Source organism: Haemorhous mexicanus, chromosome 17 (genome assembly GCF_027477595.1).
Source record: "Haemorhous mexicanus isolate bHaeMex1 chromosome 17, bHaeMex1.pri, whole genome shotgun sequence".
In the NCBI taxonomy this organism is placed as follows: domain Eukaryota; kingdom Metazoa; phylum Chordata; class Aves; order Passeriformes; family Fringillidae; genus Haemorhous; species Haemorhous mexicanus.
The window spans coordinates 13,864,163-13,888,878 of NC_082357.1; the positions used below are offsets into that span (position 1 = coordinate 13,864,163).

A 24,716-nucleotide genomic window follows, 5' to 3' on the forward strand; every position below is an offset into this window, starting at 1 on the left:
GCTCCCCAGGGCTGGGAGCACAGCCTGAGCCCTTGGGATCCTAGCAGGGCATTTGTGTCACTTCCCAGTGCTGTGAGAAGGCTGCAGAGGCTGAGTTTGGATAACTCAGATTGCCAGGAAGGTCGGTGTGGAGAACAGTTATGATTTGATCCAGTGGGACAAGTTGCCCCTGGGCTGCAGCAGGAGCGTGGGGTTTGCTGCTCCCCAGGGACAGCACGGCCGGCTGGGATCTGTGGCTGGGCTGTTGCTGGTAACACACTCTGTTTACATTCCACATTCCACACAGTCCGTGCTCCGGCCTGTCCCAGCCCTGCTGCACGTTCTGCCGGGCTGGGCACGCTTCCCAAACACCTCCTTGTTCCTGCGAATGCAGCCTTCAGCTCCCCCGAAACAGCTGCCCCCCAAACACAGCTGAGAGGGCAGCGCTGTGGGAGGGCCCTGCAGGCTGCAGGAGCAGCCTCGGGATGCCTGGGAAGGTGGGGGCAGCCAGGGGTTTGTTCTCTTCAGTCACATTACATCACTTGGGAATAATGCTGTCAAAAAGAGGGTTTTTCTAGGAACGGGAGATGCAGAGGCAGTGCTGTCAGGCTGGAGGAGGGCTCCGAGAATGGAGGGGATGTGGAGCAAGGAGCTGCTGTTTGATAAGGAAAACTTAAAATTCCTGATAAAAGGCTCCTCTTCTGGGAGGAATCCGGCCAGGAGCAAGAGGGAGCCCTGCAGAGGCTCAAGCATCCTGGAGATAACCATCCAAGCACAAAACCTTCTGATGGATCCACAGGAGCTGGGAAACCTCTGACAGTACTAAGCCTACACTGCAATTCTAGAGAAGCGTTTAGTATTAAACTTTATATTGAATTGATGATCTTGAGGTCTTTCCGCAAGTGATTCTGCAGCAGGGGATTCTCCCCATTCACTGCCCTCTTTCGAGATTGATTACGGGGGCGAAAAACACCCCCAAACCGCCCAGCCTGTCTTTCCAGGGAAGTGCTGCACAGGGGATCCTCCATCCCTCCTCGCTCCAGGGAAGGAGCCTCCTGATTTTTTTGGAGACGACGCTGAGCTGTACCTACCCTGAGCAGCCGCATCCCCTTACGGCGGGGCCGCGGGGCAGGCCGGGACTCGCCGCCACGCTCCTCCCACCGACTGGAGGATCCCAGGTGGCGGGGCCGAGCTGAGCCGAGCCCCGCGGAGTTGCTCCGCCGCCGGTGACGGGGCTGTGGCCGGGGGTCTCACCGGGCTCCCACCGCCCTGCCCACCTGGCCCCACCGCCCCCGTCCAGGAGACTACACGCCCCAGAGCCCCCTGCGGCCGTGCGGTGGCGCGAGGTACTGTGGGACTTGTAGTCCTTTCGCGGGCTCAGCCCCACCCCGAGCAGCGGCCGCCGCCGCCCCCACGCACTACATCTTCCGTCGGGCATCGCGGCGCGCCCGCGGGCCGCCGGCGGAGACATTTGCGAGGCGAGTGTCTCCAAGATGGCGGCGTGGGGAAGGAGGCGCGCGGGCCCCGGCAGCACCAACAGTGGCGGCGGCCGGGACAGGTGAGGGGCGGCCGGGCGGCGGCGAGGGGCGGCGGGGGCTGCGGGGCTGCACCGCCCGCGGCGGCCCCGCGACCCCGCGGCAAGGGCGGGGGCGCCGCGAAGGGAACGTGGCCGGGCGGGGCGGGCGCGGGACGCGGCCGCGCTGAGGCGCGGAGGGGCCGGGGGCGCTCGGCGGGGCCGGGCCCGGGGAAGGTCAGCGCGGCCCGCGGCGCCTCTGGGGCAGCGCTGCCCGCGGCGGGATGCGGCGCTGCGGGCCGGGTAGAGGAGGGCTGGCCCCGGGAGGCTCCTTCCGTCCACGGCTATTTTTAAAGGCGGGGAGGGAACGGCGAGTCCTCCAGGGTGACCTCCTTCTGCCGGGGCCGCGGCGGGCACGGAGCTCGGGACCGCGCTCCGGCCTCTGCCGGGGCGGAGGAGCGGCCGGCACAGGCGGGAAATACCCACGGAGCAGCGGTGGAAGTTTGGGAATCGCAACTTGAAAATGGTGAAAAGAGACAGAGGGATATGCCACGGAATCAGTTAGGTTCGAAAGATCTCGGAGGTCATCGAGTCCAGCCTGGGAGCGATCCCCTCCCCGTCACTCGGAGCAGAGCGCTGAGTGCCACCCAGTCTTTCCTTAAACACCTCCAGGGACGGTGACTCTGCCACCTCCCAGGGCTGCCCATTCCAGTATTTAATCATCCTTTCTGTGAAGAAATCCTTCCAAATGTCAGACCTGAACCTCACCTGGCACAGCTTAAGACAGTGTCTGGTCGAGCTACTTTAAAACCTGTGTACTCAGCTCTCCACCTGCTGAAAATGTCTGGGTTTATCCCGCATTTCCTGACGCTGGCATTTTTCTGTTCTGCCCCAGGGCTGACTGATGTAACCGGCAGCTGCTGAAAGCTGCTGCAGTGTTCTCTGAGTTTTCCTTTGTCCTGCTGCCTCGCCTCGAAACTCTGATATCCCTCTTAATTAGAAACTCTGATATCCCCCTTCATTTGTCTCGTGGCTTTTGCTTCACTTTGTTCCCTTGCTGTGATCCAGCAGTGTTTGCTTTGATGCTGTTGAATCTATCCGGCCAAGGAGAGCCACAAGTAGCCCTGCAAATTCTGGCGCTAATGTGAACTGCAGGAATGCTGCCTATGTTCAGGGAATTCAAAAGTAATTGAACTGAAAGGGCCAATGGAATTCCTGCATCAGCGTGGTTTAAATAAACAGCTAAGAATACCACAGTGGTAAAACTGTCTGCACCCAGTGCTGGCACTGCCCCAGCACGGGAGGTGTGGAGTTTTCATGTGGCAGACGTGTCCTCCCAGCAGAAGGGAAGAAACAGAATATGGAAAAGAGCACTTAATAACTTCAGTTATTCTTCCAGGGTGGAAATTGACACAGACTTAAAAGTGAGTTGTTACTGTGTAACTTCTTCTGTGACCTGTGCAATAATCTAATTGTTGTTTGAGGTGATCTTTTTTCAAAGCTGTGATTGCTCTTAATCTTATGATCAAAAATATTCCTAAACACGAGTCACTCCATGAACCTGCTGCATGTATTGTTTTTCCTTTGCCAGTGAGAAGGGTATGGAAGAGAACAGAACAGCACATCCTCCCCTGAGCAGCGTTTCACAATCCCCATCAAAAGCTGGTGGTTCTTTAGGTGTCACCCTGGACAAACGTGACAGGAGGATAATTCCAAAAGGTGTTGGGTGATGTCAGCCAGCTGCTGCTTCTTCCTGGCAGCTGCAGAGCAGGAGATGTGGATGACTGGGCCCCTGCCTGTCCCTCAGTGGCTGATCCCAAACCACACCTGCCCATCTTGCCAGGCTGCTGCAGCACCGGTTGTGCAAAGGCAGCTCTGACAGACCTGATGTCATCACATGATGACATGTGCTTTTTATAGGGTGAATACAGTTTTCTTACTCTGGGCAGGATTCTTGTCCAAAGACACGTTCCTTTGAACTGAATGTGCTGATCCAGTTTTCCTGGTAACTGAGCTGTTTCAAGGAGTGTTTGTAGTTGTCAGCCAGCCACTCTAAAAGGCATCTGTGTGTCGGAGGTGGTGTGAGGAGACTCAGTACTGAATAAAATCCTGTCTGCTGGGAGACTAGAGCAGCTTTCATTTAAAATTATTTAAAAAAAAATAGACCAGCATATCTGTGGAGACTGAGTCCCTTCATAAGTGACTTTATTGATACTGAGAAAGCTATAATTGGTTAAAAAGTGCTTTCCTTGCTAGGAGTGAGTGTAAGGACATTAATTTCAAAGGATGTTGACTGTGAACTCCAGCTGGCTCTGGTGGTGAAATAATAATGTTAAACAAAATAACCAAAAACGCTGAAGGGAGCCAACTAAATATTTGTTTTCTTCATTCTGGATAGACTCTTTAATGGAGCCTGTCTAAAGTGAATTGTTAATCTGTAGACCAAAACAACTTTTTCATACAGAACAGACACAGGATTGTACTGGGTGTTTTTGTATAAAAGGCAGCCTGGTGCCCGCCAGAGCAGTGGACAGCATGTTGTTTGTTCCCCTGGGAGATGTTCTGACAAACTCTGGAAAGAACAGCTTCCATGTCATCACCAGTGCCTGCACTGGCTGCTCTGTGCCCTCACAGAGCTCCCCTTTCCCTACCTGCCCTGCTCAGATTTCTGGTGCTCTGCTTGCAGCAATGATTGACCTATTTCCATCAGCCTGGCTAATCATTAGTTGACTTAAAATTGACACCTCCTTGTTGTCTGGGGCTGGATTTGTTGTAATGGTCTGGTGATGTTTTCCTTAGAGTTCAGGTAATGTTGTCCCTCCCTAAGGCTGCTTGAAGAGCTTCCCAATGTTCTCCTGTCCTTTTTCCTATTTGAATTAAAGGGGCATCTTTTGAATTCAAGTCTTGCTTTATTGCCCTGCATTTCCTGTTCTTCCTCTGCTTGAGTGCCCTTCTTAAAGCCCCAGGCCTGACAGCCCTGGCTGAGGGCTTGAGCCTGGTGGATTGTGGGGACCTTCAGCAGAGAAACAATTCTCCAGGTGTTTAGGGTGGGATGTGTTTGTGCTTTCTGTGCACCATATCCTGAGCAGAAACAGACACTGGGGAATGTGACTTGGAGGTGGAATATTTCCACTGAGAATTAAAGCCAGGCCACAGCTCATTTCTTAATCTTGAAATTAAATTAAATTTCAGGAAGGATTTATGTTGGAGGGAGGGAAGTTTAGTGTTTGGATTTGTCATGCCTTGACTCTGTTGACTTCCTCCAGCTTAGCTGAGAAGCCAGCAATGCTCCCAGACATGCTCTGGCCATCTGTAATGTCCTTTTCCTGAGATCTTGCACTGCTGAGCTGGGCTGTGTGTGCTGCTTGTGGCTAGGTCTTATCATACTGCTGCAAGCTTCTCCTTTCTAATTTTTTTAACTACTTATCAAACTGGTTTTCATTTTCAGTTAATCTGATTGTTTGGTGCTCTGAGCAAAATTCTTGCCCAGGAAAGAAAACTTTACCAAAATTTGACCTATGTGTTATGGGAGGGGCTCAAAAGAACTTTTCTTTTTGCCCAGAACTCTACTTGTGCAGCTTAAGATTGTTTCCAAGTGTGATTTTGAGCATGTGCAGAACTGAGATAGTTGGATAACTTTGAAGCTCTCTCCAGTAAAGTCTGGCAGGTGCCATTGGGTTGAAGGGAACAAACTGAGGAGGCTCAGTCCTTCTCCCTGCAGGTGGGCAGGATGCTGAGGGTTTTCCCAGGATGTTTTCCCCTGCCTTGTTCTTGGTGCTCTGTTCCTTTGTTTCTGCTTTTGCCACTTGGCCCCTGGAGTGACATTGTGCCTCCTTTTTGGAATGTTACTTATTTCTTCATCCATAAAGACTATCCAACTGAAATTTCCATTTGCCAGGCAGGCTGCTGGTTTCAGGAGCCTGCTGAGGCGAAGGCAGAGAAATGGAGCTGCTCTGAGGACTGGAACTTCAGAAGAAATTCTTCCCTGTGAGGGTGGTGAGGCCCTGGCATAGGTTGCCCAGAGAAGCTGTGGCTGCCCCTGGATCCCTGGAAGTGCCCAAGGCCAGGTTGGGCAGGACTTGAAGCAACCTGGGACAGTGGAAGGTGTCCCTGCCCATGGCAGGGGGTGGAACTGGATGGGCTTTGAGGTCCCTTGCAACCCAAATCATTTCAGGATTTGATGAACTGCTGGAGCTGCTGTTGTTCACCCTCTCCTGGTGCTCTCCCATATTCCCATGTTAGGAAGACAATCCAAATGTAATTTGAAGCTTGCTTTATAGCTAACAGACACTTCTGCCCCTCGTGCTGCTGTAGCTCTGCTAACAATGGATTCCTTATTTTTAACTTTGGCAATACCAAAATTTGACATCGTTGAGTTCTAAGTGATTTACATCTTGCTGTGCTGAATAGCTGAGAGTTCTGCCACATTCTCCCATCCAGGCATTCATTCAGCACCAGGAGTGAGACACTAAAAGTTCTCAAATACAGAATGCCTGAAGCTGCAGTAGAACAAATATTTGGATATAAGGCCTAGAACTGTTCCTACAGAACAGCTCTACAACTTTTTTAACTGTGCCCTCTTATTTGGAGTGGGGAGACAGGTCCTGGAAAATCATTTGATTGAATAATATTATAATATTAAAGCAGTTGTTATTGCTTTTATAGGCTCTGCTCTGTCTAGTAAACAGCCTAATCAGGCTTCTGAACACCTGGCAGCATTTTATGTCTTCTGGCATTAGGTGCTCTCTGGTTATTTACTATTCTTTTAAGTAAAATGGAGTTTATGTCAAATCCCCACACTTGATAAGTGGTGGATGCCAGCTCAGAGTTTCTTGCACAGCTCTGCAGTTGTGTTTGTCATGGCCAGGGTGGGTGGCAAGCTCCAAAAGGCAAACTCCACAGCCTCCAGTGCTTGAGCAAAACCAGTTGCTTTGACTGGATTTGTGGTGTGCAGCTGCTGTGTTCAGTGGAAAGGCTGTGTCAGGAGAGTTGTCACTGTGAAGTCCTCAGCTGAAACCTCCTCAAGCCCACATATCTGTGTCTCTTTCTGTATCTGAAATCCAAACAGTTTTCAGCTTTCCATGCTCCAGGGGCAGCCGGTTCTTGTGTGGAAATAACACATGATAACCCCACTTCCCTGTGCAGAAATTGAGACTTGCTGCCTGCTTTGCTGACTCTTCACATGTCCTATTTAAGCAGATATCTTCTTTGGACTGGCTGTTTTGCCATTTGCAGCACTATGATAGAGATTTATTCTGATTTTAGAGGACTCATTTGCAGAAACAGCACAGTTGGGGGGCAGACTCTTTCAAGGACAGAGCCTTTGTGCTATTCAGTTCCCAGTGATTTTTTTATTTTTCCCAGCAGAACATACTCTAAATTCTGCTTGTTTTGGCATTGGAGGCCAAAAAAAAAAAAAAACCAAAAACATGTGCTTTTCTCAACTGTATTGTTTTAAAGCCTCAGAGCCTGGCAAGCCAGAAAATTCCAGAGGAGATGGACAGTGCTGCCTCTGGCCAGTCTGCTGGATTCCTGCTGACAGGTGGCTGTTTGTGGTGTGGCTCTGCTCATGCAGTGATGGTGAGAGGAAAAAAGGGGTGTTCAGAGGGAAGAACAGGCAAGGAGAAACGAGGCTGATGTGCCACCTGTCCTGGTGCTGAGCCTGGAGAAATCCCATGTGATGTAGATACTGAATTCTAGAGTTAGAAGCTCAGTTCCCATGGCTCTTGCAGAGGCAGGGAAGGAATGGGCTCACTTCATCCCTGTTTTCCCAGTGATGACAGGGAGATGTGGAATGACAACTGTGCTGTGCCTAAGCCTCTCTATTTTGCCCACCCATCTGCATGTTCCTAGGTATTACAAGACACTGAAAGTGCTCCTTGTTGGAAATATTAATTTTGTCTGGAGAGTTGTGTTAGCACTGGGTTGGCTTCCAGCTTGAAAATGCCTTTCAGCAATAGCTTTTCCATGAAATCATTATGCCCTAGCAAGTGGTTTCACAAAGTCATGGTGGTGGTGTGCAGTTACCTTAAGCCTCTATATGTCTTTTGCAATGAAATTGGAAATTTTGATTTGGAAGAAGCTGCATTTGGAGCAGCTGTTATCAGGGAAGAGAATCCTTGGCAGAAACCATGACCAGCTGTGTCCTTGGTGTCAGTGTAACACCTGCTTAACTTAATTCTTGTTAGAAAATCCTTATATAGATCCTGTTCTTTTTTTTTTTTCTCTAAATACCTCTCAGTTCACTGCAGAACATCAGAGCCTACCACATCCTGTACTGAAAGGGTTAATGGTAATTTTCCCAACAGTGTCTAACAACTCATTGCCCTAAAGAAACCCCCAGCATGCACAGAATTAAGGTGGATTTTTATTTTTCTTTCTACTCATGAGCAAGCCAAGGGGGAAATGCACTGCAAGAACTCAATAACTACATTGTAAGTTGAGTTTTCCTTGTAGGTTATATAAATTCCAGCTGGACTTTTAATGAAACTGCTTATGACTCTGCTTTGGGAGAGGGTGGTGCCTCTCAGGTCCTGCTGGTTGATGTTTGCTGCTGTTACAAACCCAGCCATGTCTGCAACAGCTTGTAATTTAACAATATTCTTGATTACAGCTGGCCACTGCTCAATCCCCTTTGCAGCCCGAGTGGAGCTGCACATTAAGGATAATGTTTGGCAGCAGCAGCTTGTGAATGTGTATTTTTCTCCCTTATTTTCCAGTGCATGCACATAAGTACCACTGTACTAATGGAGCAAAAAGTGCTCGTTCTGTTCTCCACATCAGCAGTGTGTTCCTGCTGATATCACAGGGGTCTGAATGCTGTTGGGATGAGGCTGTTTTGTCTGCTGTGATTAGGTCAGATGTGTGATTTGTTCTCCTTCTGCTAAAGGAATCTGCTAGATATTTTTATCTTTGCTAGGCCACGTGCTCAGTTTTGCTCTGGTTAAGCACAAGTATGCCAGAAATATTCATTTCTGCATAGAAGGGAGGATTTTGCCTGGTTCTGATGGACAGGTTTTTACCCTTTCTCAAAGCAGGTGAACAGTCATAATCCTATTTCTTAGCAGAGTGTACATGAATGTAGCTGCAGATATAAGGTGATGTGGTGAAGGGGGTGGAGGGAAGGTGGAAATTGATGTGACATTAAGTAGCTGAAAGCTGCTGCTCCAATACAAGTTCCCTGAATCCCCTGAGTAGGAAATGTGCTCCCAGGTGAAGTGAGTAGCTCTTTCTTCACTGTTTAACCTGGGTTAAAAACTTGTTCCTGTCTTGCTTTGCTGCATCCCACTTCAGGAGATGGAGTGAAGCGTTCTGCCACAAACTGAGTGTTCTGCTGCCTTCTTTACCTTCCCTTTTAGCAGTGTTCCTTGGCCATCCTTGTTGGATTTACCATGGATTTACCAGGCTGTGTTAATATGGAGGACTAAATAGCAAGTTGCATCAGAAGGCAAATGTATTCCTCTGGAGATGTTTCCTCTCTGCAAACCTCCCAGAGCAGCTTGTCCTCCTGATTATTGAGCTGCTTGTCTTGGTTTCTGTGAAAGCTCCTGAAGTCTGTGGGGTTTGTTCAGTGATGTGTCGTGGTCACTAAGGTGTGAGTGACACTTCTGCTTGGGTAACAGTGTGAGAAACCATTTCAGGACTGCTACAAGACTCTATTTCTCAAATTGTTCTAGATTCTCCAAGTTAGGAAAAGGTAAGAAAAATACGTTGCCTTCATTTGGGATGAATTATTGTACAGCAGGAATAATCAGCTGATGTGAAATGAAGCTTGAGTTGAGAAGCTGCTGGTTGTGAAACAGAGGCAGTGACCTTGAGGGGCTGCCCTCACTTGGGGCACTTCTGTCCTGCCCTCCCATCCGGGTGGGTGAACGGCCTGTCCTTCAACCCTGTAGTTTTAATTCTTCATTTCCCCTTACCAGGGTGACCTTGTCCTCCACGGACTGTTACATTGTGCACGAGATCTACAACGGGGAGAACGCTCAGGACCAGTTTGAGTACGAGCTGGAGCAGGCTCTGGAGGCGCAGTACAAGTACATCGTGATCGAGCCCACGCGCATCGGGGACGAGACGGCGCGCTGGATCACCGTGGGGAACTGCCTGCACAAGACGGCCGTGCTGGCGGGCACCACCTGCCTCTTCACCCCCCTGGCACTGCCCGTAGATTATTCTCACTACATCTCCCTGCCCGCCGGAGTGCTGAGCGTGGCTTGCTGCACCCTCTACGGGATCTCCTGGCAGTTTGATCCCTGTTGCAAGTACCAGGTGGAGTACGATGCCTATAAACTTTCGCGCTTGCCCCTGCATACGCTCACCTCGTCCACCCCCGTGGTGCTGGTGAGGAAGGACGACCTGCACAGAAAGAGACTGCACAACACGATAGCACTCGCTGCCCTGGTGTACTGTGTAAAGAAGATCTATGAACTCTATGCTGTATGACTTCAGCAGGGAAGAGAGAAACCCACAAAGACAAGTGTATTAAGACTCCCACAGTAACATTTTGTTTTTCCTCTTTGAGAAGCGGTGGAGACTGGGAAGGATTTGGTTTGATAGAGCTGTTATTTTTCAAATAACACATCACTGGTGCACCAAGGTTTTTCAGCTCTTCGTTACACTTGAGATGTGGATGTGTGGTGACTTGAGATCCGTATGTTAGGCCAGGGGAGTCCAATCCAGCAGCAGAATGTCAGTGAAAGAAAGCAATAGAAAGAAGGGGTGTGAGAGCTGCATTCTTTTTTTTTCTTTTTTTTTTTCTTTTTTTTTTTTTTTTTGGGGAAACATTTAAGTATATTGTTTAATTGTATTACACAGAACCAGCCAGAAGTTATCATTGACCATTAAAGGATGAGAATTTCAAATGCTCTCGTTCTCTTGTCACTGTTATCAAAGTGATATCACTTTAAGTGTCCAGGTACAAACACATTCTGCTCAGCTCTTGTACGAGTTCTTCCTAAGGTGGATACATCTCTGAAATGCCTTGGGGACTGCCAAGGTGGGAGTCTACCTGTCCTACCTTTGTGCTATGCCCTGACCACACAATTCCACTGCTTTTGCCTGGAGCAAGCAGGAGCTGCTTGCTCCTGCTGCAAGGCATCCACATGAGTGCACCTTGTAACTGCTACCTGAAATTTTAAAATTCAGTCCTGTGCATTATTCCATTTTTTAGCTCTAAACTCAAAATCTTGTTCTTAGAGTGGGAAGCATTTACTCTTCTGTGACATCTGCCAGTTATTTTTAAAAGATAGGGGCTTGCTGTCTGTAATCTCCTCCCACCACATGGGGAATAGGTGTGGCTGGCATTGGCAGGGCCAGCTTGGCACAGCTCCAGGTGTTACATTTGAAATAGGAGAGCAAAGGCCTGCAGGGGAGCTGCCTGTGCACTGTGTGCTCCCTGCTCCAGTGGGAGCTGCAACCTGACCTTCACAGCTGAAACACTGACCTTGACAGGGGTCAGACCCCAAATTCTGCCTTTCTGTCTTTCTCTCTCCAAATTGCCACAGCAGGCACCAAGGTCTGCCCTGTCCTTGCCTCCTTGGGCTGTTCTGACCACGGTTCTGACTTGAGCTACTCTGCTGGGGCAGTTTTTCTGAGAGCAGGACACACACCCAGTGTGTGCTGGGTTAGCTGGGTGTCCCAGCCCTGAGCAGCAGCACAGGCAGCTGTACCTGAGTGGGCTGGAGGAGCTCCAGTGGCAGTGAGACATTTCTGGGTGGCAGCAGCCCTTTGTACAGTGGCTGAGCTCTCTCCCTCCAAGGTTAAAAGAAGCTGGGATCCAGAGCATCTATTTATAGCAACAATGTACAGTTGTCTTGGCAGAGAGGAGGCAAAGAAATGCAACTACTTCATCTCTCAGTGGTTAGGCCAGCTGGGCAGGCTGCCCTCCCACCCTGACGGGTTTCCAGAGTCCCTGCTGGATGGATTTGAAGCCAGTGGCACATCTGCCACAGCTACTACTGCTTGTTGCTACAGAAGGCCCTGAAATACCTTTGTGCTGGCCACACCAGAGGTGTTTCTGATCTTTTTTTACTCAATGCAGGATAATTTTCAGAGCTGTTAGTTCCTCTCCTGTATCAAACCTCTAGGGTCCTGGTACTTTTTTGTGTTAAGCTTCCCCTGGTCTGGAATGATCACTATGGCAGGTTCCCTAAATGCATGGCTGGCATCAGAGACTTGAGTTAAAAATTAGCAAGGTTCCTGGAGTCTCTTATTGCAGAAGGAAAGGTGAAAAATCAGCTTAGCTGTCAAAATGGGTATGTCTGAAAACCACAGCTGTTAGTCCATTCTGAGGTGGAGGGGCAGGGGAGTTTGTTTTCCAAGGAATCTCAGTGATAATGTAGCTAAAATGCTTTTTAACATTCAGGTTGTTAGTTAGGACTAACTAACTGTGCAAGGTGACCTGGGAGAATGAGAGGGGTCTGGAGGGGTATTTTAGTGCACAGTGGAATGGTAAAACAACCTCCACAAACTCCCATCCATGTGGAGTGGTGCTGTATCTGCTGTCCCCAGTGCCAGTAGCTCAGTGGAATGATCAGTGGCTGGGGACAAACCTCCCTTCAGAAGCCCCCACACTTTGCTGCCCCCCCTGCCCATTGTGGACGTGCTCTGGAATGTGCAGCATTCCCCTTGTCACAGAGAGGGAATTTACCTCCAAAGGGAATGGGTGCACTCTCAGCAACCTCTGCCTTGGAGCTGTAGCTCCCACAGGAACTCCCCCCACATCATTTTTCCCTCAGGCTGATGTGTTTCACCCTCAGTGCCCTGGATGGGAACACAGAAATGCAAAGCAGCCCCTTGGTCCTTCCTGGGTTGCCACAACCTGAAACACCAGAACATGGAGCAGCTGAACAAGCCTGGCAGGAGCACTGCATTTCACCAAGAAACTGAGGAGCTGAGCATGGGAAACACAGAAGGAAAAGCACAACTAACACCAACACTCCCCTTGTGGAGAGCAGAGAAGGTAATGGCTTGCTTTCCTCTCTTAACAGGAAAAAAGGTGTCTACACCTGAAAGCTTCACCTTGTCAATCCAGCCCCAGGCTTTCTGTGACACAGCTGCAGCCTCAGCCACAGGGAAGGTGCCTGAGAGTGGATGTCCTGACAGAGCAGCAACATTGTCATCATTAAACACATCCTGGATCTCAGAGATCATTTATAGATCTGTAGTGGTTAAGGAAAGGCTTTTGGAAGCAGAAGGTCCTGCTGAGCCTGCACACCCATATCAGAGTTTGTGTGAGTAATCCTCTGAGTGGATTCACACTGTGTAAGCTCACAGGTCCATAAAGAGGGCTGGGATAAAGCATGTTGTTCTGCAGCTACTACTGGTACAACAGCACCTTGCAGGGATGCAAGGAAAAACAAAACCCTCCTGCCTTCCCTTCCTCTTATGTTATGTGCTGTGAGGAGCTGGAGTAGACCAAGGGATTCATTTCATAGCAATGTAATTTATTTGTCATCAGATGTGCACTCCCAGGCAGGACGTGTGAGGAGGACACATGGAAAATGCTGGCAAGTGCATGGAGGTGGCAGGAGAGGTCTGAACCTTGGTTCCTATTAGTTGAGTTTATTCCAATTTTAAGATTACTTCTGTCCTATCTCTGTGCAGCAATTCCTTTTTCCTAATGGTGCTGGTATCCCTGACATGAGGAGGTGAGGAATGGAACACAGCACCCCTTCAGGCTGTCAGGCTCCTGAAGTGATACCTGAACAGCCAGGTGTCATTCCCCACTGGATGTCATCCTAATTACCATCTGAGATTGCTTGAAAACAGATGAGAACAAAGGGTCTGTCTGCTACACTCTGCACTTTACACACATGGATTCTTCTCTAGTGCCAGAGAGTGCCTGGCATCCACAGGATCACACCTGCTCTGAGCTGCAGGTGGCCCAGGTGTGCTGCTGTCACCTGTGCAGTGTGTCCTGGCAGCAGCTGCCTTGCTGTGCTGTCCTACCTGTTCAGTGCTTCCCTGCATTCCTTAGGCAGGGATCCACAGAGCGCTGTCACTGCAGAATTAACTGTCCCAGTACATCAGTAGGGCATGATTCAGACAGGTAAAATGATGCCAAATACACCCAAATTGTACATCAGTTACTTCTTTAAAAGTGGCATTGGACTGAGCTTAATTTATCAGATGACTTGGCACGTTAACAGGAAGAGGCTGTGAAGTTTCCCACTGCAAGCAGCATGTCCTGGATCAGACTGGAAGGAGTGGGAATGAGACACTGATCACGAGAGCTCCCAGCTGAGGACTGTATTTCACAGGGGTGGGGACAGCCAAGGTCTGCTCGTGTGAAGGCAGAACAGGTGGGTTTTATTTGTAGCAGGCCAGTAAAGCTGAGCTGCAGTGAGGTGAGGAGTCTCCCAGGCAGGGGCCTCCCCGGCTGCAGTGTTCCCCTGAGCCCTCCCCTGCACCTCAGCTCTCCCCCATTGTCCAAGCACCCTTCCTTCTCCAGCTGAGGTTTAGGTGCTGTCTTCCAGCAGTGTGGGGAAAACCACTTCCCAGTCTCCATGCAATGGTAAACAGCTTTTTGAGAAAGGATTTTCCTGCAGGAGCACCTCCAGTGATGTCCCAGCCAACTGCAGGGGCTCAGGGCAGCTGAGCTCTAAGAGCCCTTTGCTTTTCTCTCCTTTTTTGCTCTAGATGCCATTAAGGTGAAGAAAAGCCTGGGGCAGAGGTTCCTCAGGTAGACAGCCAGGCAGGGGGTCAGGCCAGCCACAAGCACTTCCTTCTTCTTCTGTCCCACTGCATTGAGAACCACCTGAGCCACCTCGGCCGCCGTCTGTCCCTCGGCCGTGGTCTTGTCCATAACTGCCAAGGGAAAGCTGAGTGAGCACCACCAGCAGCAGCAGGAAAACCCCACTGAGTACCTTTCCTACGAGTGCTCTAACTGCACGTGGCTGCTTGCTCTGGTTTTCACTCCAGCTGTGTATGGGAGCACAGGCAGGTGTTCCTCATGGCTGGCCCTGAAGGCAATAGTTGCTGTCTGGAATGGCTAAATTTTGGGGCCTGCTGTTCCTACCCTGCATCCAGAGTTGGGTTTTGATCCTTCAGGGCTAACCTGTGTCCCCATGTGTTGCAAACACCCCTTACAGTAACATGGAGATGCTTTAGAAAGGGCACTGAGTGTATCTCACCTCCATAGCGAGATCCGTCCGCTGTGACAGCGTTGAGGGACAGGTTGGTCTGGATGTACCCAGGGCTCACAACTGTCACTTCAATGTCATACTGCTCCACCTCTGCTCGCAGACAGTCAAAGAAGGCCTGGGTAGCATGCTTAGAGGCAGCATCTGGAAAACAGGAAAAGGACCGTGCACCAAGGAGAGGAGCAGGCCTGAGGGAATTTTCACTTTCTGAATGGGATTTTCACTGCAATGCAGCCACTCCTCAGCAAGAGCTGTTCTCCAGCCTCTACTTTTGTTTTTGTTTAGTGAATGGCAGCAACAGGTAGTGGCAGTCAGAGGCAATTTAGGAAGACAAAATGTAAACTCAAGTTCAAAACTGGCTGGGATCCTGAGCTTACTATCACATCCCTGCCAGAGCACTGCAGAGTGAGCCCAAGCTGCCTCCCACTCCTGATAAAGGAGACCCAAAGCCTTGGGAAGGCAGAGCTGGCTGCCCTGCACATGCTGAGCACTGGGGACTTGCAGAGCAGGTTCAGGGCTTGGCTGCACAAAGGGAACAGCAGATCACACAGGCAGGCACAGCAGGGAAATGTGGCCTAGGGCAGGATTTCCCCCCATGAAATGGCTGAGTGACTCCTTCTGCTTGGTGACTGCCTCCACCACACCAGCAGCACCAGAGCCAGCTCAGCAAGGGCTGCACACCCTGTGAGGACCCAGGCAAGGGCTGAGCTCCTGCTGCCACATCCACGTGGCTCTGGTCCTGTGAAGCACCCTGGGAGCTCCTCAGAACACACTTCCTGCAGCAACTGGACCCACATCACCTGCAAAACCCCATGGCTCAGACCTTCCAGGCTCTTCCCCCCTCAGCATCATTCCTGACCCACTGTATGCCATCACCTCTCTACTTCTGGTGTTCACTTTCAGTGATTTACAGATGCTTGTGTGTCAAATGCTCTCTCATCTTAGTTCATCCATCTTTTAAAGGGCTTTTTTTCAGTAATCCCACCAATATTTCTTGTCATAACTGACTTAGCATGAAGAGTTTTCTGGATCAAGATTGTTTAGGCTTTTGTTCTGGCATTGTTTGTACTATAGCACTTCATAATTTATTAAAACCAAAAATTCCTGCTTTCTTAGAGGAGATAATGCAGACAAGTGACAAGGATAAAATACCATAAAATTATGGAATTATAGTGACTCTCAAGATAGGACTATCAAGCTGTTTTCAAAACATATTCTCCATCCCTTAGAAACTTTAGGACAGGGCTAAGATTTTGTATTTAAGAGTGGCTGTCAGTGGTTTGTGACCCCATTAAGGGTGATGCACAGCTCTGCCTTTCCTGCACACAGCCAATTCCATGGAGAGCTAAATGTGGAAGCAGGAGCCAAGTATTTATTCAGCCTGGTGCCCCAAATATGTCTTTCCCATCTTCTGTGGAGGTACTTACATGCAGATCTGAAAGGAATGCTTATTTTGCCTTGCACGCTGCTGATGGCCACAATGTGGCCTTGTCTCCTCTTGATCATGGAGGGGAGAAGTGCTAGCAAAGGACAGAAAAGACCCATTCAGACAACAGTCCTGCCATTGCTGCTGTCAAGAATCAAAGCTTTCAGAGCACTCAGAGATGCTGAAGGGAATTACAAGATCCCTCCTCAGTGCAGGGGTTGGGACAGTGCTTGGGATGCCTCTGACTGAAGCTGTGTCTGCCTGGGAGGGTCACCTGTGAGGAGATTCCTTGTGCCAGAGGCTGCACAAGGGCTGCTCTGGTGGCTCTGATCTCCCACACAGTGGGCAGCAGGATTTGCTTCTCCTCCCACCAGAACATCTTCCCACTTCCTGCAGCTGACATGCTCCAGGCTGAGCTTTCTGTGGGACCAAACTTCCCAGGAAAGCTGCAGCTCCACTGGAACCCCCACCACGTTCTCCAGTGTTCTGTCAGGGCAGACAGGATAACTGGACCTCTTCCCAAGCCCCTGCCAGGCTGGAATCAGGAGATGGAACTAGGGATCATCTCCACTGGGCTATTTCCCACACAGTCATGCCCTCAGGCCTGCCCAGAACCCCAAACCTCCCCTCAGCCTGGGCTGTACCAGCCACAATGACAAACACAAGTGAAGCTGTGCTCAGCTGTGCTGGTCTGCAGAGGCATCAGCCAAACCCTGTGCACCACAGGTACCTTTGGTGAGGGCTATAGGTCCGAAGTAATTTGTTTCCATCACTTTCTTATCCACATGCAGTCCTGTGTCCACGATGGTGCCTCGGAAGCTGATGCCAGCGTTGTTGATCAGGATGTCCACGTGACCCGAGGCCTTGAGGATCTCCTCAGCTGCATTCACCACAGCCTTGGTGTCTGACAGGTCAAACACCACGGTGTGAGGCTCGTGTGTCTGTGAAGAAACTCAAGTTAGCAAAGTACAGTTCAGTGCTGGGTGTGCCAGCTCATGGTGGGATCCCCCAGCCCTGGAAGCACGGGAGCAAGGCCATCCAGACCCTGTTCCACGTGGCAGGAATTGATGGCAGAAGCAAGTTGTGCTCATCTTTCTCTGCTCCTGTAGCCTGATCCTTATCCCTGAGCCTAGGAAAGGGACAAGGGAGATCTTCCTCAAGTACTGAAGTTTCCTGTTGTCTTATTAAAGGAAATGCATCTGAAAAAGGCAAAACCTAACCCATGTGTTTTCTGCAGAAACCAGCAGTACCTTTCTTAGCCACAGTCAGCCAGCATAGACATAAAAAATAAAAGCAGAAATAAAGTCACTTTTCTAGATTCAGTGTATGAGGTGCAGGTGTAAGGGGTCTGGACACTCTGCCCTCGTGTGCTTTCACTTCCATTTCTAGCCAAGCTGGCTTCTTTTTGGAGGTTTTTACAAGGAATGACATGCCAGCTCAGTGTACTCCTGTATCAGCATCCATCCCTAACCACAGAGCTGCACTTTTCCTATTGCTCAAGAGAACAACCCACAGGCAATTCTGTAAATTCTGTGAGAGCCCAAGCAGAAATCCAGGCCAGGTGAGCCCAGGGGCCTGTCCTGGTGCCACACTCACGTTCTTGCGGTGATTCTTCACAGCACAAAGCTCCTGCACCAGCTCCTTCAGCTTCTCACTGTCTCTGCCACAGAGCACCAGCCTGGAGCCAGCTGCATGGAAAGCTTTGGCACATTCTGTGGAGAAACAAGGAGAGAGAAAAGTAGGAATGTGTATACCAGCCAAAGGACAGAGCCACATCAGCCCTGGTGAGAGCTCCAAGTGCTGTTTGCTGCAGGGTCTGAGGTGGCTTTATTGCTGCTGTGTGGTGGCCAGGCTGATTGAGAGAGAGGTCACAGCCACTCCCACTCTCCTGGGACTGTGACAGACACATGAGGCAGCTGCTGTGCTCACACCTACTGTGCTGGTTAGACACTTACTGTGCTGTTCACACATCTTCCCCCTCAGCTGGTCACATCTGCCTGTGCCTCTTCATTTTTGACTTTATGCCCTTCTGAAGAGGGACCACAGTTACCCTGTGTCATCTAACACAGGTCTTTGGAGTTTCAGTTTTAATGAACACCTCCAGAGGTTCTGGGAGCCTGGGGTTTAATGCCTTCATCAAGGTGATTCTCTTCATGAGGAAAAGCCTGGAGAAGGGATGCCAGGCTATTGTCCTCCTAATTGCATGTTCCTGTCTCCTCTGGGAGCCAGAGGGACAAACTGCTTGTTTGCACAAGGGATGAGAATGGATGGCAATGAACACACAGTAATTAGAGGTGGTCTGGTGTATTAATAACTAGGAGTAAGGGGAGTTGGAGAAGATCTTGAAAATGAGTCAAAAAGGGAGGAAACTTTACAGTACAGTGGTGGAAGTCTCTACACCCCACAGCACAGAGAGCTCCAGCTGGAAGGTCTCTCCTGGAATACTAATTTCCTCTCTTCTTGATGAGAAGTACAAGATCCTTTACCACTCCCACTCTTTGGTTGAGGCAGGCAGAGAGAACCAGTTCATCTCCTTTGGCCAGTTCCTGAACACCCCTGTCCTTAGGGACAAATCTCATGCAAAGGCAGCATCAATTAAAGCTCTATTTGTTCTATAAATGTACTTATCCTAATGAAAGGCCTTGATAGCAGAGAGCACCTTGTCTTCTCTTCAAGCAGCTTTTAAAGCAATTACAGAAAGCAGAATTAGAGAATGTAGCCACTGAAGCAAAACATAAGTTTCATTTGGAAAAAAATACTCCCTGGTGTTAATAATGCCAAGAGTTTGACTTTAGAGTGGATGGATTTGTACCATGAAAGGTACCGTAACTTAAGAGTGAGGGACAAGGAGAAGGAGTGGAAAGTTTGGCAGAGCAGCTGGAAGTACATGAAAGCAGAACACAAGTTCTGGGAGGTTTTAAAGAAACAATTTGGCTTCCTGGCTTTTTCAGGATTTAGGGAAAAGACCCCTGACAGCACAAGAACAGCATCTAATTCCTTGCTTTGATGAGCTCTAGTTTATACAAGGTGATTTAAATTTTTTGTACCAAATGTTGAGACTTCTTTGCCTATAAATCCACACTGGCTGAGGTTACAGCTCAGGTGGGAGCCACGTCCCTCAAAACTCAATCAACAGGAACTTTCAGCTCATTGCTGCTTTGTTCCAAGAGCTGCTCCTGCCACACCCCCCTGCCTGTGCTGCCCTTGGTGGCCTGTTTGTGTCCATACCTTTCCCCAGGCCAGAGGTGGCCCCTGTGATCACCACCACAGCCTCCTGCAGGTAGGCTCGCATGCGCACCCACTGCAGCAGCCGGAAGAGCGCGAAGATCCCCAGGCTGCCGAAGAGCAGCGGGATGATGACAGTGCTGGTGAAATCCATCAGCCTTCCTTTCTCAGCTGTCTTCCTAGAGCCACAGGGTGAAAGGAAACAGATCACTTCACCATGAGGAAAATGAGCAAAGGCCTGAAAATTACTCCAAAATTATTCTTCTTAACCCTGCCTTAGACCACCAATAAACCACTGAGGTACCTCTGTATCTTCAGCAGATTTTCTCATCCCTTCCTTTAGGTTTTGGAAAGTTCACATCAGTACCCAATTTTAAGCACTGAAACAGTGATGTGAACATCCCAGCAGGACACTTGGCACTGCATCCTGTCAGCTGTCCCATCACAAACTTAGGTTCAGGGATGCTGTTCCCATGTTTTGCCCTAAATTCACCCTCTTGTGATGAAGTTCCTCAGGGCTGGGATATTTCTCCACATTCTTCTGATTGTATAAAACTGTTCAGGTTTCTCTAGAACAGCCAGTACCAGAGTATCTACAAGCCAGAGATCAGTTACTGTGTGTTATCCCAGATGGATATTAGCCAATCTGTCTTTTGGAGGCTCCAGGTTTTCTCTCTGAGGCAGTAATTTGCTTAACACACTGAAATCTCATCCTGGGATTGGATTCTGATACCAAGGCATAGCCCTAATCTCCTTGCTAAGCCATTCCTTCAAGAGAGTAGTTTATGTGACAGCTTACTAAGGGCCAAAGAGCAAGTGGGACTCCTGTGAAAAGGCCACTAATTTTCCCTCTGTATATCCCTGAGCTTTTATCAAAGCTTGGTGTAAGAGTAAAGTTAATTACAACCCCCTCCTGAAATCTTCTGGGTCACACATGAAGTCAGAACCAAACACCAGGGTATTTTCCCTTCCCTTCTTCTTTCTCATGCAGGCAGAGTCTGAACTCTTGCAGTCTGAACAGCAAGACAGGCCTTTACTGGGAAGATACTGGGAAATTCTGGGCACACAACTTGTGCTCCTTCAAACAAAAGGAGAGCATGAGAAGCAGAAAACAAGAGGTAACTACAATGCTAAGGCAGAATTCAGTGTCACTGAAGGGATGGCAGAGGCTCTGCATGCCATGGAACAGAGCTAATGTGGAAAATGTCAGGCTCTTCCAGATATCCATCAGGGGCTTGGAGAGAATTCCTCAAATAGCTGCTCAGTGAACAGCTTGCTGAAATAGTAGTGAACTGAATAAAATAACTATTTCTGGGGGTACAGCTGGAACACAATAAAGTAACACATAAAGACAGCTCTAAATACACTTGGCAAGGTCTCAAAACAAAGCCACCAAGGTAGAACACAGCTCTCCTTGGGGTCCTTTGGAGCCTCCCATTCCCAAAGTGACTCTTGTGGGTCTCAAGTCCTTCCTGGTGGGATCCAGTGTGGATAATGCAGGGAGACACCAGAGCAGCAGCTCCCCAGGGCACAGGGAGTGTGCCCAGAGTGGGAAAGCAGAAACCCTAAAGGAGGATTCAGCTCAGGCACTGCAGAGCATCTTACTCCTCCACCCTGTGCTGGGAGAGCACACAGGGTGTGTTTGCACTGGTTTGCAGCCAGGGACTGGGACAGTTCATCTGACATAAGAGAATGGATCTCCCCTGAAATAATTCCTGGGAAAAAGATGTTTTGACACAAGGCCACTGGATTTTCAGGCTGGATGAGAAGGTTCTCCTGACTGGTTCATGCTCAGCAGCTGCCTTCTTTATGACTCCCCTTTTTTTGCTCTCTCAAAAGTCTCTTGAGATTCACAGCACAAAGTGTGGGCAGGGACAACAGGTGCTGTGCTGACATTGGGCTTATAGGACATTCTGGCATCAGAAAAAATCCTCAGCCCACGTTCAGGCCCTTTCATTATTTCCCAAGTGGGAGCTGACAGCTGCACTGGCACTTCCTTCATGAGGCACTGGAAAAATCTGGCCCTGCTGTGGTTTCAGTGAAATACAGGTGAAAAGGTAACTGAGAAGAGGGGCCTTTCCTGGCACCTCTCCTAGCTAAAGCACACTGAGATCCGAAAAATATTTCTAATCTTTTATTGTATTTCTTTCCTTTTTCCCATGTTATACACAGGAAGTGGGCAGATTGTCCATCTCTGCCTGAGGGCTGCAGCAAACCAGAACCCAGGCAGGAGCAACAGCCTGCTCTGGCAGCTTGCAGGCTGGAGCCTGAGCCACCAGGTAACAGCTCTGGGGAGGGGAAAGATGGGATGGGGAAGAGAAGGAGAGGAGCCAGAGAGACAAGGATTTGCCAATCAGAGATGTAAATCCCTATATATATATATATAAAATCTATATATTGTTTATATATTATATATAATTTCCATATATGATAATATATAAATATATTATTATTACTATATCTGCATTAATATAATATCATTAATGTATACTATACTATATTATTATATAATAATATATAATGTATATTTTTGGGGCATGCAGATGCAGTGCCCTTTTCCAAGGTGCTCGGATGTCCTCTTAAAAAATACCCCAAAACAAAGAAAATCTCAGTTCAGTCAGACTTGAGAGAGAGGACAACGCAGCTGAATAAATCATTTGGGACAGAAGAACTTCTGTAGCACTTCAGACCTACAGCAACAAGTTTTGCTTTGATTTCCTGACCTTCTCCCATCACAACTTTGGTAACACTGAAGCAGCCAAAGGCAGCCCAGAGCAGGAAATGCTGTGTCACATTAAAAATGGGGGTGGGGGTGGGGGACACGTGGGGTCCACACCTCATCTGAGATGCACTCACCATCTCAGGCCTGCTGCTGCAAGGTCTGAGACCCCACTGTCACCTCTGTTCAGTAATTTGGGTATTCAGGCTGGAAAAACCCCTCTGTTTTTAACAGCTGATGTTTATTACACCAGGGTTTCAGCCTGGGAGAAGCCTCTGCTCATTAACTGCAAACCAAGTCCTGCAATTCCCTGTTCTCCATCCCAAAGGGCAGGACTGGAACATGCAGGTTATCAGAGAGCAGAACACTGATAATGTCAGCAAATACAGGTGATAGGAAATTTTTTGAAGGCTTCCCATAGAATAAATCTCATTTATCCAATTAAAAATAAACCCTAGAACTTTCCCTTTAAAACAACACTGGCTGTTCTCCTATAAAAGCCAGGACAATGCTTTCTGAAGGAACAAGGATTAATGACTTTATTCATTATTAAGGTCAAGGGTGCAAAGATGAGAGCAGATCCTAAAGAACCAAACCCCTGGAAGCTTCCCCAGACAAGGGGGGAATAAAGCTGATTGTGCAGCTCCAGGCTCCCAGAATCACATTGTCCTTTAGGTGACAAGTGGCACCAGCTGGGAGGCTGCAACCCCAAACCCAAGGCTGGGGGGATAAAAGGAAGGGGGGAAAAAAACCTGGTTTTCCTAAGGAAAAAAGCACAGCCCCTGGAGGCTTGAGTGAGGGCTTTAGTCTGAAGAAAGCACAAGGTCCTACCTGAGAAAGGAAGGGGCTCACTTGCAGTGGCTCTGAGCTGGAGCTGCCTCGGTGCTGCCTCAGGACAGCCCCGAGTTAAATGTGGAACTGGCAGCGATCCAAGCAAGTGTCCAATGCCAGCCGAGCCCCGGGCTGCCTCTAAAAACAAACACAGGGAACACAGGCTCTGACCTTTCCAGGGCAGGGGGAATTTAACCCCCACACTGAGGAGACAGAAGTGAATTCAAACTCTGAAAGCAGTAAAAACTCCTCAGGGGGAATGCAGCAACTGGGCAGAGCTCCTCGTTCCAAACAGGGAGCAGGAGAAGGAGAGCAACAACCCAGCTGGAATTCCCAAGGAAAGCTGGAATTCCCGAGGCCAGCCAGGCATTACGTGAAGCATCAGCCTCTGCTGGGTCTCTGCAGTCCTTCAGTGCATCCTGCCTGACTTCTTCAAGTGCAGCAAAAAGGGAAAAAATATGTTTGCAGCACCCAGAAACCAGCTTGGACTCGGGAAATTACCTGGAATCCCACCTGGTCTAGTGGAAGGTGTTGGCAGGGGTCGAATGAGGTGGGACTTAAGGTCCTTTCAACCCGAGCCAGCCTAGGATTCTATGAAATCGTTTCCTTATTACCTTCCTGCCCCTTCTACTCAGGTCTAAAGTGTAATTCCAAAGTGTAATTCCACCCTCCCACACGGAATTCCTCCCTCGGTGTTCGGGACAGAAACAAAGGTGGCCTGATCAGAAAACTGAAACATTTGTTGTTCCAAAGAAAGCGTTTTGCAGACATTTACCAAATCAAGAGCCACCTACACCTCCGTGAGGCCATGACGGCCGGCTGTGTCCCTGATTTATCTCTAACTGGCTTTTGAATGTCGGTACCAGCGGGGAACTCTGTCCCGGAGAGCGCCGGGCCTCCCTGCGCGCCCCAGCGCCGCCTTCCCCCAAGCTCTCCCGCACTCCCCTGAGCCCCGCAGGCCCCCGGCCCCTCCCGGCTGTCCCTCTCTGTCCCCTCCTGTCCCTCCCTGTCCCCTCTGTCCCCACCTGGCCGCCGCCGTCACCATGGGCACCGCCGGAAGTGGGCGCGGGCCGCTTCCGCCCGGACTCCGCTGGCCGTGACGCCAACCGGAAGTGGCTGTGGGAGAGCAGCTGCCCTCACCTGTCCTCCCGCCTGTGCAGCCCGGCCGGAGAGCGGCGATGCCAACCAGGGGTACCGCCCTCCCGGGGTTCCGCCGGGTGGGCATTGCCCTCAGTCCCCGAGTCCCAAAATGCCGAAGGGGTCAGGCTGGAAGGGACTGTGGGGCGTGGGTTCAGTCTCCCTGCTCAGCAGGGCCGTCCCAGAGCCCGGCACAGGATTGCTCTGGAATATGCTCGGTGAGGGAGGGAGGCAGGGAGGCTCCACAGCCGCTCTGCTCTCCCCTCAGAGCTCGGGCACTGTGACATTGGCACAGGACACCCCCAAAACCCCACCCTGACAGTCACAATGGCACAGGACACCCCCAAAATCCCACCCTGACAGTGACAATGGCACAGGACACCCCCAAAACCCCACCCTGACAGTGACAATGGCACAGGACACCCCCCAAAATCCCCTCCTGATGGTGACATTGGCACAGGACACCCCCAAAATCCCCTCCTGAGGGTGACATTGGCACAGGACACCCCCAAAATCCCCTCCTGAGGGTGACAGTGGCACAGGACACCCCCAAAATCCCCTCCTGAGGGTGACATTGGCACAGGACACCCCCAAAATCCCCTCCTGAGGGTGACAGTGGCACAGGACACCCCCCAAAATCCCCTCCTGATGGTGACATTGGCACAGGACACCCCCAAAATCCCCTCCTGAGGGTGACAGTGGCACAGGACACCCCCAAAATCCCCTCCTGAGGGTGACAGTGGCACA

At 49.9% G+C, this 24,716-nt stretch overlaps 2 protein-coding genes across 5 annotated transcripts; one reads left to right on the forward strand and one right to left on the reverse strand.

Annotated features, from left to right (window-relative positions):
• Nucleotides 1-1,378: 1,378 nt before the first annotated feature.
• On the forward strand, nt 1,379-10,350 carry TMEM11 (transmembrane protein 11). The gene is made up of 2 exons (XM_059861234.1): nt 1,379-1,537; nt 9,415-10,350. The coding sequence occupies exons 1-2, from the start codon at nt 1,473-1,475 to the stop codon at nt 9,929-9,931; spliced, it is 582 nt and encodes a 193-aa protein (XP_059717217.1). The 5' UTR covers nt 1,379-1,472; the 3' UTR covers nt 9,932-10,350.
• Nucleotides 10,351-13,564: 3,214 nt separating this feature from the next.
• Nucleotides 13,565-23,933, reverse strand: DHRS7B (dehydrogenase/reductase 7B). Of its 4 annotated transcripts, XM_059861232.1 has the most exons (8): nt 23,858-23,918; nt 22,833-22,970; nt 19,286-19,461; nt 17,654-17,769; nt 16,788-16,998; nt 16,059-16,151; nt 14,623-14,775; nt 13,565-14,296 (listed from the first exon to the last, which is right to left on the reverse strand). In XM_059861232.1, the coding sequence occupies exons 3-8, from the start codon at nt 19,434-19,436 to the stop codon at nt 14,091-14,093; spliced, it is 930 nt and encodes a 309-aa protein (XP_059717215.1). In that variant the 5' UTR covers nt 19,437-19,461; nt 22,833-22,970; nt 23,858-23,918; the 3' UTR covers nt 13,565-14,090. The 4 variants fall into 4 exon arrangements, with proteins under 4 accessions (XP_059717215.1, XP_059717212.1, XP_059717216.1 ...); XM_059861229.1 differs by lacking the exon at nt 22,833-22,970 and having other exon boundaries at nt 23,858-23,933; XM_059861233.1 differs by lacking the exon at nt 23,858-23,918 and having other exon boundaries at nt 19,286-19,457; nt 22,833-23,762.
• Nucleotides 23,934-24,716: the final 783 nt, after the last annotated feature.

Coding starts and splice junctions, on each gene's coding strand:
- TMEM11 (XM_059861234.1), top strand. CDS start 1,473: ATGGCGGCGTGGGGAAGGAGGCGCGCGGGCCCCGGCAGCACCAACAGT. Junction 1,538..9,414: donor AGTGGCGGCGGCCGGGACAG/GTGAGGGGCGGC, acceptor TCCCCTTACCAG/GGTGACCTTGTCCTCCACGG.
- DHRS7B (XM_059861229.1), bottom strand. CDS start 23,877: ATGGTGACGGCGGCGGCCAG. Junction 19,462..23,857: donor ATGGTGACGGCGGCGGCCAG/GTGGGGACAGAG, acceptor CTGTGGCTCTAG/GAAGACAGCTGAGAAAGGAA. Junction 16,152..16,787: donor ACCTATAGCCCTCACCAAAG/GTACCTGTGGTG, acceptor GTCCTTTGCTAG/CACTTCTCCCCTCCATGATC.